The sequence below is a fragment of the Bos grunniens genome, chromosome 5 (assembly GCF_055505025.1).
Source record: "Bos grunniens cultivar Pamir isolate PY7600 chromosome 5, Bosgru_T2T1.0, whole genome shotgun sequence".
In the NCBI taxonomy this organism is placed as follows: Eukaryota; Metazoa; Chordata; class Mammalia; order Artiodactyla; family Bovidae; genus Bos; species Bos grunniens.
In genome coordinates, this window is record NC_141169.1 from 108521485 (window position 1) to 108531879 (window position 10395).

General features: G+C 48.3%; 1 protein-coding gene across 1 annotated transcript in view; it reads right to left on the reverse strand.

Annotated features, from left to right (window-relative positions):
• The window catches only part of SLC6A13 (solute carrier family 6 member 13), a 35089-nt gene extending 25539 nt beyond the window's left edge, over positions 1 to 9550 (reverse strand). The window contains exon 1 of the mRNA XM_086404274.1: positions 9349 to 9550. Within this exon, the coding sequence (XP_086260400.1) occupies positions 9349 to 9550 (202 nt within the window). The remainder of the gene's footprint in view (positions 1 to 9348) is intronic.
• Between the last annotated feature and the right edge of the window lie 845 nt (positions 9551 to 10395).

Consider the following 10395-nt stretch of genomic DNA (forward strand, 5'->3'; position numbering starts at 1 on the left):
AATCAGAGCAAGATCCTCTAGATCCACCTCCTAGAGTAACAGAAATAAAAACAAAAGTAAACAAGTGGGATCTGATTAAACTTAAAAGCTTTTGCACAGCAAAGGAAACTATAAGCAAGGTGAAAAGACAGCCTTCAGAATGGGGGAAAATAATAACAAATGAAACAACTGACAAAGGATTAATTTCCAAAACATACAAGCAGCTCATACAACTCAATGCCAGAAAAACAAACAACCCAATCAAAAAGTGGGGGAAAGACCTAAACAGACACTTCTCCGAAGAAGACACACAGATGACTAACAAACACATAAAAAGATGCTCAACATAGCTCATTATTAGAGAAATGCAAATCAAAACTACAATGAGATATCACCTCACAGCAATCAGAAAGGCCATCATCAAAAAGTCTACAAACAATAAATGCTGGAGAGGGTGTGGAGAAAAGGGAACCTCTGGCGCTGTTGGTGGGAGTGTAAATTGATACAGCCTATAGGGTAAGAGAGTAGAGAAGGCGACGTTCAGAAAAAGAAGGAGACTAGCACTTTATAGGAACAGATGACCTTTAATGAAGCAAGAAGGGGCAGCAGTCAGATTAGCGAGCTGCTGCACTAAACTAAGAAATGAATAAGTATATATAGGCATGTATGTGCAAAGTTACTGTCTTAAGGGGGCCTGTTCTTCTCCAAGGTCATTCTGAGTAGTTATCTCTTAAACGGCTGGGGAAAGGAATTTTGGAAATTGGACAGAGGCTGGACTGGGTGGGAGCTGGGTGTAATCAACCTAATGTCCATTTTTTCTTCGGGTGAGAGAGTTCTTTGTTTTGCATAGAATGGTGGAGAGGACCTGGAGGGGAGTTTTAACTCCAGGCTACTTCCAGCCATGCAACTTTCCTTCACAGCCACTATGGAAGACGGTATGAAGATTTCTTAAAAACTAGAAATAAAACCACCATATGACCCAGAAATCCACTCCTAGGCATATACCCCAAGGAAACCAAAATTGAAAAAGACACACATATCCCATTGTTCATTGCAGCACTATTTACAATAGCTAGAACATGAAAGCAACCTAGATGTCCATCAAGAGATAAATGGATATAGAAGTTGAGGTACATATACACAATGGAGTATTAATCAGCCATTAAAAAGACCACATTTGAGTCAGTTCTGATGAGGCGGATGAACCTAGAACCTATTATACAGAGTGAAGTAAGTCAGAAAGAGAAAGATAAATATTGTATTCTATATATGGAATCTAGAAAAATGGTACTGAAGAATTTATTTACAGGGCAGCAATGGAAAAACAGACATAGAGAACAGATGTATGAACAAGGGGAGAGGGGTGGGGAGGGTGAGATGTATGGAAAGAATAACATGGAAACTTACATTACCATATGTAAAATAGATAGCCAATGGGAACTTGCTGTATGGCTCAGGAAACAAACAGGGGCTCTGTATCAACCTAGTGGGGTGGGATGGGGAGGGAGATGGGATGGAGGTTCAAAAGGGAGGGGATATATGTATACCTATGGCTGATTCATGTTGAGGTTTGACAGAAAACAACAAAATTCTGTAAAGCAATTATCCTTCAATTAAAAAAAATAAATTTAAAAAAATGTGCTAAGAAGATGAATCTTATATTGTGTTCTTATCACAAAAAATTAAAATAAAAAAAGGACAAAAGGAAACTTCTGGAGGTGATGGATATGTTTATGACATTGACTGTGGGAATGGTTTCACAGGTGTGTGTTTACCTCAAAACTCATTGAGTTGATATGTTAAATGTGTACAGCTTTTTGTAAGTCAGTCATAACTCAATAAAGTGTAATTAAAAAGAAAAGAAGGACTTCCCTGTGATCCAGTGGCTAAGACAGTAAGAAAACAAACAACCCTTTTTTTTTCAAATGGTCAGAAGATTTGAACAGGTTTTCACCAAAAAAAAAAAAGAAAAAAAAATACGTGAGTTGCAAATAAGCACATAAGATGTTCAATATCATTAGTCATTATAAATTTTAAAAATGAGGTAATGCTACACACCAATTAGAAAAATTAAAAAGACAGACCAGGAATTTCCCTGGCAGTTCAGTGGTTAAGACTCCACGCCCCCAATGTAGGGACTGCAGTTCCATCTCTGATCAGGAAACTAAGATCCCACAAGCCTTGCATGTGCGTGGAGCAGGCAAAAAAAAGTAAAAGGAAAGAAAGACCAAGTATTGGTGAAGATGTGGAAAAGCTGGCACCCGCATACACCGTTGGCAGGAATGTAAAATGGCACAACCGTTTTGGAAAAGCGTTTGGCAATTTCTTAAAAAGTTAAAGGTGCATTACCATATAATCCTGTCATTCCACACCTAAGTGTTTACTCAAGGGAGGTGAAAGCATATGTTTATACAAAGACTTGTACACAAATGTTCTTAGCAGATTCATCTGTCATACCTAAAACCTGGAAAGAACCCACATGTCCATAAACAGGAGAAGAGATAAATGGCAGTCCACCCATCTAATGGAATGGTGGTCTAGTCACTAAGTCGTGTCCGACTCTTGCGACCCCATGGACTGTAGCCTGCCAAGCTCCTCTGTCCGTGGGATTCTCCAGGCAAGAATATGGAATGGGTAGCCATTCCCTTCTCCAGGGAATCTTCCTGACCCAGGAACTGAACCCAGGTCTCCTGCATTGCAGGTGGATTCTTTACTGACTAAGCTACTTTACTATTCAGCAATAACAAGAAAGGAACTACTGAGACATGAAAAAGATGGATGAATCGCAAAGTAATTACGCTAAGTCAAAGAAGCCAAATCATGATTCCATTTAAGAAAAGTCTAAGGAATGCAAACTAGTGTATAGGGACAGCATGGATAAAGAAAATGCTATACGTATCAGTTCAGTTCAGTTCAGTTTAGTCGCTCAGTCGTGTCCGACTCTTTGCGACCCCATGAATCACAGCACACCAGAGTGGGGTATTATTCAGCCATAAGAGAGAAGAAAGTACCATGCTTTGCAACCATGGATGGGCCTTGAGGGTATCATGCTAAGTGACATAATTTATACAGAGAAAGTAAAGTAAATATTGTGTGTTCTCACTTATATGTGGGATCTCAAAATAGTCAGATTCATCAAGGCAGAGAGTAGAATGGTGGTTGCCAGAGGCTGGGGGTGGGAGACATGGGGGAGATAATCAAAGGGTACACAGTTCATTATAAGATGAACATTTCCTGGGGATAGAACTGTACAGTGTGGTGACTACAGCAAATGGTACTGTTTCATATACTAGAAAGTTCTTAAGAGCGTAGATCTTAAAAGCTATCACCACCAAGAAAAGATAATGATATAAAGGAATGGAATTGTTAACTAACCTTATTGTGGTAATGATTTTGCAGTATATACTTGTATCAAATCATAATGTATGCCTTAAACTTACATATATTATGTATCAGTAATAAATCAGTAAAGCTGGAAATAATTACATCTTTCAAAAACAGAGACCTCCCTGGTGGTCCAGTGGTTAAGACTTCACCTTCTAAAGCAGGAGATGCAGGTTCAGTTCCTGATTGGGGAGTTAAGATTCCACATGCCTCTTCGCCAAAAAAAACAAAACATAAAAAAAAAAAGAAGCAATATTGTAACAAATTCAATAAAGACTTTAAAAATGATCTACATAAAAAAAATGGTCTACATCAAAAATCTTTAAAAAACAAAACAGGTTTGTGGTTGCATTGAGATGGGGTTGCAGAGGTTGGGGGTGGGAGAAAGGGTCAGGAAGCAATTTGGGGGAGTCATGGATACATTCACAATTTTTTTTCTTTTAATTTATATTTTGGCCAGGCCATGTAGCATGTGGGATCTTAGTTCCCCAGCCAAGGATGAAACCTGTGCCCCCTGCAATGGAAGCTTGGAATCCTAACCACTGGATCACCTGCAAGTCCCCGTTAATTATCTTGATAGTGGTGATGGTCTCAGGGGTGTGTACCTATGTCAAAACTTATGTAGCTGTACACTTCAAATGTGTGCCATTTATTGTAAGCCAATTATACCATACTAAAATTGCTAAAACAAAAGTTGGTGGTGAGGAATCAACTCCTCCAATTCTCCGCCTTCCAAGTCTCTTGGTGTGTAGTCCATGCATAATTCAAGCACTGAGGGAGACGCTTGGTGAGTACAAGGGCAAAGAAAGATCATCAACAACTCAGGCAAGTAAGTACACAAATCAGTCCAAGACTCGCTGGGCAGGAGGAGGGAATTAGGAGAGAGAATCCAGTAGCTGAAACGAACTGTCACCACTGAGAGTTAGAAACATCAAAGCAAGAGAGCAAAGAGAGAGTGGGGGGCCGGGAGAGGGGTTTCCAAGCCCCTCCTCCCATCTCTATGCCACCTGCTCTTTCCCAATAAACCAAGCCAGTGTTTAACTGCACCGGGTCTGGTGGTCAGTCTGTTCCCTTCCTCCTCTGCCTCCTTGAGCACCTGGGCAGCTGGCCATAAGGGTCAAAGTCCACACCCACCAGGCAGAGTCACTGGCCCCAAACTGGGGAGGGAGTTAGAGAAGGGATGGAGCCCAAGAGGGGACCTGTGTGCCCACCAGGGAGTCCTGGGGACACTGCCTGTTTCCTCACCTGAGCCATAACCACCACCCCTGCAAGACATATCCAGTCCTGGAGAAGGGAAATGGAGTCACGGTTACCTTCTCCACCAAAGCCCCACTCAATTTCCTCCCTCAATTCTCAAATGTCCTGGCATCGTCCCCCATGGGATGCCAGAGACCACACACCCATCCTGGAAAAGAACCATTCTGCTAGACATCCTTCTCAGTAAGAGCACATTCTGTGGTGTCACCTGTCATGTTCCAGGTGACAATTTTTTAAAAAATTTATTTATTTGCTTGGCAACTCGGTCTTAGTTGCAGCTTGTGGGATCTAGTTCCCTGACCAGGGATCGAACCCAGGCCCCCTTCACTGGGAGCTCGGAGTCTTAGCCCCTGAACCACCAGAGAAGTCCCTCCAGGTGACACTTTTTTAAAAGTCAAACTGTTAAATGTTCCACATGAGTAACACAGCAGTGAGCATTCATGAAGTGTCACACGCTGTCATCAGCACTACTGAACCAATACTTGGCACTGAGTCACTAACTAAAAATGGTAACCAGTCGTCAAGTACTAATAACGTAACCATGACTCTTCCGTGAAGAAATGCGCTCCTTGTCTCTCTTTGCTCCTTAGTATCTACGGACGTCCTCAGGGCACTGGCATCCTATGTGCTGTCTCTCCTTAGAGCTGGTCTAGATGTCTAGAGCTGGGGCTTGCTTGGCTGCACCCCCGCCCCACAGCCTTCCCTCTGAGATCCCGGTTTCTGAGTGGCTCAGCAGTGGCACATTCTGCTGTGGTCTCACTTGGCGTCTCCGGCCCCAGGCATCCTGGGTGTTGGGGAACTCAGAATGCTGGTAGCCCAGAGTCCAGGGAGCAGGAGAGGTTCCAGCTGAAGTCCCGGGTTCTGCAGCAACCGGGATCTGGGTGTTCAGGTAGAGTCAGCAAGTATGTGAGAAAGAAGGACAGCAAAGAGACCTGAAGATTCTTAGCCTTGCAACTGGTCTGCTTCCAGCCTGATGCCTCTGCCATCAGTTCTTAGCACCATAGATACAGAGATTGTGTTCAAGTGTAAGATTTGGCCGCTCTGCTCAAACCCCTGCCCTGACTCCCCATCCCTGGAGTGAAAGCCGAACCTCACAGTGGTTGACAAGCCCTGCATGACCCACCCCCGACAGTGACTCCCCTCCTTTGACTCCCCAGACACACCAGACAGCCGCCTGCTCTAAGGCCTTTTGTTTCCTCTGCCCAGGGTGCACTCCCCACCTCCAATATCCCCAAGACCAGGTCTCACCCCCACCCCAGAAGCTGTCACTCAAGTGTTCTCAGTGTGGCAGCCCCACCCTGCTCCTGTGATGCTCAGCGACTTCTGATGCGCGGTGACACTTTCTTGTTTACTGAGTTTACCGTCTGTCTCACCCCCACCCACACCCAGAATGAAAGCCCCACAAAAACAGGGAGGTGGTCTATTCTGTTTCCGTTTTATCACCACAGGTCAGAGTAGTTCCTGGCAGGTGGCGCGTTCTCAGTGTGTGACCACCCTTGGGTGACTTACATTGGTTGGCCTGATTCTAGAAAGTCATAGGGGCCGGGGGTGGGGGCAAGTGCTCAGGGTGGCCTGGCCGCAATGCCTGGACAGCAAGGAGCACACTTACCTAGAAGGCACCCCTTCTTTCCCCATCTTCTGTTGGGTGATGATTCTATATTTTATTTATTTATTTTTAAGTTCTTTTTTTTTTTTTTCCTTTGGATGTGGACCATTTTTTAAGTGTTTATTGCATTTGTTACAATATTACTTCTGTTTTGTGCTTTGGTTTCTTGACCACGAGGCATGTGGGATCTTGGCTCCCCAAGCAGGGACTGAATCCACATCCTCTGCATTGAAAGCCCAAGTCCCAGCCACCGGACTCAGTTTCTTCACACCACTTTCTCAGCGTCTCTGTTTTTAGCTACCCTGTTTCACTGTCGACCTGTCCATCATATTCTTACCTCAGCCTTTCCCCTGCTCTGGGACTCACTTCTAATCGGATCTACCAAACATCCAAGCTGGAAGGAACCAAAGACAGCACTTGCATTTTTAGTATGGAACTGATGCTGTGCTTTGGGGACGTCTTCCTCCCTGAGCTCCCCAACCAACAAACATTAGCAACAATAAGGTCCTCCCTCCAAGCACAAAAGCGGCTATTTGCAGCTGTGAGTTGGAGAAAGCACCCAGCAGAGGCAGGCTGATAGCACATGTAACCTTGGGGGGTTCACACCACGACCTCAGCATCCTCACAATCTGCTCAGAACCATCCTCAAATCCCCTGGGAGTCCCAGCCCTGATCTGAGGGCCATGGGTTTAAATAAAAACACTGAACTGGGAGGAGGGGATCAAACCTACCTAGGAGGCCTCTGTCCTCCTCCCCGTCTGCTCTCTCATGTCGGCAGTGAAGGGCCTTGTCATAAGGAGATGACTGGTCCCTTCCAGACCAAGATGACGAGACAAAGTGTGGAGTCTATGCTCTGAGGGGCCCAGGAGGGGTGAAGAGTACAGAAAGGGTGAACCTCTGGGAGCACCAGAAACCAGAAGAGCTGGCCTGTCTGGGTCCCTGCACAAACCCAGCAGGTCCTGGGCGGGTCCTCATCACGCCAGCAGAGGCACCACCCATGTGTCCACCTGCTGACCCTGGGTGACTCAGGGCCTTCAGAGCAAAGCTGGGCATCAGCCTCCAGCCCCAGAGCCCCTCAGTGCACTTCCTCCAGCTGCCGTTGTCCGTTAAGGAAAGAGAAGAGGAAGCCTGAGGCCTGGTGCCCCACTGGAGAAGAAGGGGTGGGAGGAAGGGGAATGGCGTCAGGATTCTGCAGATGGTCCCAGGACCCCAAAACAGCTCCTGGGACCAGCATGCTAGAGGGCAGGCCCTGCCCAGGGAGGAGGCAGCCACGTCCTACCTCCGCACCCCCGCTCCTTCAGTGAAGAATCAGGGGCTGTGGTCGTGATCCCAGCCTGCGTTTCCTTTTCTGAGACACAGCCACACATCCTCAGGCCACACAGACCTGTGTGGGCCCCCGAAACAGAGCTCAGGTGCAAACCTACTGGGGGACGCCTCCCGTAGACAGGGTGACCCTGTGCTCCTGCCCTGGCCGCCCCTCCCCCTTCCTTCCCTTCCTCAGTGCAGGGGTCCCCACAGACCCCAGAATCCCTCCCCCACCTCTTCGTGCCAGTCCTGCTAATTCCCAGGCCAACCTCGTGGTCCCATTCCAGAGCGGCTTGCGAAAAGCAGCTCACGTCCTAATCTTCTTGCCGTGTGAGGAGCTAAGCTGGTCACCGGGTCCAGACACAGAGCCCCAGGCCCGGCTTAGCCCCCCACCTCTCCTCCTCCCTGGACTAGCCGAATCCGAACTCCCTAGGGCCCAAGGGTCTGAACAAGCTGTCGGAGGGTCCAGCGCTGGGCGGGGACCTCCTGCCTTCCCTAGAGATGCCAGCTGACCCAGCAAAGTCCTGCAGCTTCAGACTGCCGGCCAGAGAGTCTGGGGGACGGAGAACACACCGGCCCACTCCCACCTGATCTGGGAAAATACAAATTAACCTCCAGTCCCTGGGCCAGTGCCCAGCTGCCACCATCCTGAGAGTACGAATGGGCTCAGGGCCTCTCTATATTCGCCTCCCTCCTGACCGCCCACCCCTACTCTGTGCTGTGGGCTTTCTCTCCCCAAAACCACTGTGACTGGGCTCACGCACGGGGAGGCTCCCACGCCCCCACCAAGGGTGAGTGTTGCATTAGGGTGCCCTAAAGTCCTCGTGGCCCACAAAGTCCTACCCCTTCAGTCTTTCCCCGTGATCTACCTCAGCATTTCCCATCCTCCAGCCCAGACTGCAGCCCCACCCCGCCCCCAAAACCAGACGTGGGAGCCCAGTCCCGCTAAGCTTTACCCACCGACGAGGAGACCTTCCGAACCCACTGCTCTTCCCAGAGGCCTTCAGCACTTGGGAAATCCCTCAGGGGCTCCCCAGAGACCTGGCAAAGGGTGGGCGTGCCTAAAAGAGAGTCCATGGTGGGAAAGCGACCCGCATTGCTAAGGAGACAGTGGGATCACTGCAGGGCCTGAGAGGCAGGAAGGATCCAGAAAGGAACTGGAGTCCATGCTCCCCACCCCATACAAACATTTCAGTGGGAAAATTATAAAAGAAGAGTCACTGGGATCAAAGGTGATACGTGATGTGGGCGGGGAGGGGTGTGGCGCGGGACAGGCGACCCTGGTTGCAGAGTCTCGAGACCACGGGACAGCTGGGTGCCAACATCGCCCTCAGCACAGCCATGGATTCTGAGGCCCTTTGCCCACAACCTCCAGTCCTGACAACCACCTTGAGGGGCAGGAAGAACCGTCTCTGTTCACAGCGCCCACCTGAGGTCCAAGGGCTTGCCCCAGGTCGCAGGGAGTGAGTAGCAGAGCCAGAATCCAAACCCCCATCCATCTGGTCCCAGACCACACCTGTGTTTCTCTGCTGCCACCATGGGCACCCAGGAAGTCACCCCCGTCCAGGTGCTTCTCCTGCAGGGTCCTGAGCGACTTCTAAGGGTTTTTCCAACTCCAGCGTCCTATGCATCTCTGGGGCTCCCCAGAGTGCAGTAGGTGAAGGAGATGGAGACAGCCTTGCAGGGGTGAAGGTTGCGGTGCCTCTCACCTCCCCCTGTTTTTGTAACAGAGGCAGGAAACCTCCACCCACTGCCCAGGCAGGAGGCGCCAGGCGGGCACAGCTCTCCCCCACCACGCCCACCTCAAGTGAACTCACCTCCCCCGTTTTTGTAGCAGAGGTAGGGGAACCTCCAGACGTTGCCCAGCCCAATGATCTCCCCGGCCACGGACAGCACGAACTCCATCTTGTTGCTCCACTGCTCTCGCTGCAGGGCACCATCCTCCGCCGCCTTTTCCAGGCCTGGGCACACTGGTTTGGTCTCGCCATTACTGGTGGTGCCCGAGACCCTGCTATCCATTCCCCCTGGAAGACAAGCAGGGCGCTGTGCTACTGCTGGGGGCTGGGGGTGGGGAGCGGTGACTGGAGGGAAAGCTTCCCCTTTCCCTTCCAGCAAATTTCCAAAGGAAAAGTGCCAGGGAGGAGAGTGACTCCTGCTGCTGTCCGCAGACCCGCACCCCCCTTGGCATGTCTGGTTGGTAAAGGCTGAGCGTATATGTTCTCTTCCTGCTTCAGTAAGAAGGCACTGACTCTGAGGCACAGACACTGCACCCCTAGAAGGTGCCTCAGGTGGGGGCTTGTGGACATGGGGAGCCCACCTGCCCCGGGCTGTCAGTTCTCTCTGCCACCCTCCAACCAGCCTCATCTGCATAAACATGTACCTCAGTCTCTCTATTCCATGTTTAAGGATAGTTTAAGGGATGGGATTTGTATGTATCCTTAAGTCACCGATTCTCCTTTGGGGAATTTACCCTACAGAGATAACTGTGACTCTGTGTAAACATTCAGCACTGAGGATGTTCATGCTTAAAACCATGAAAAATTAGAAAGTACATAAAAATGTTCAAATATGGTAACTAGGTTAATAAATTATGGCTCAGACAGTGGACTACAATATAATCATTAAAAACTGTGCTGCAGAAGAAAGAAACAAAGAGGTGTTCACAAAATGTGAAGTGCAAACACTTACAAAATAGACCACCTGCAAGATGACCCTGAGAAAAATACCTTATAAAGTATTTGCATGCATGAAAATTAGGATATTCCCCAAGATGTTTCTTTCTCAGCAGATGGGTTTTAGAGATATTTTCCTTATCTATATTTTCTACATTTTCATCAAAAACATGTTTTATTTTATAAGAGGAA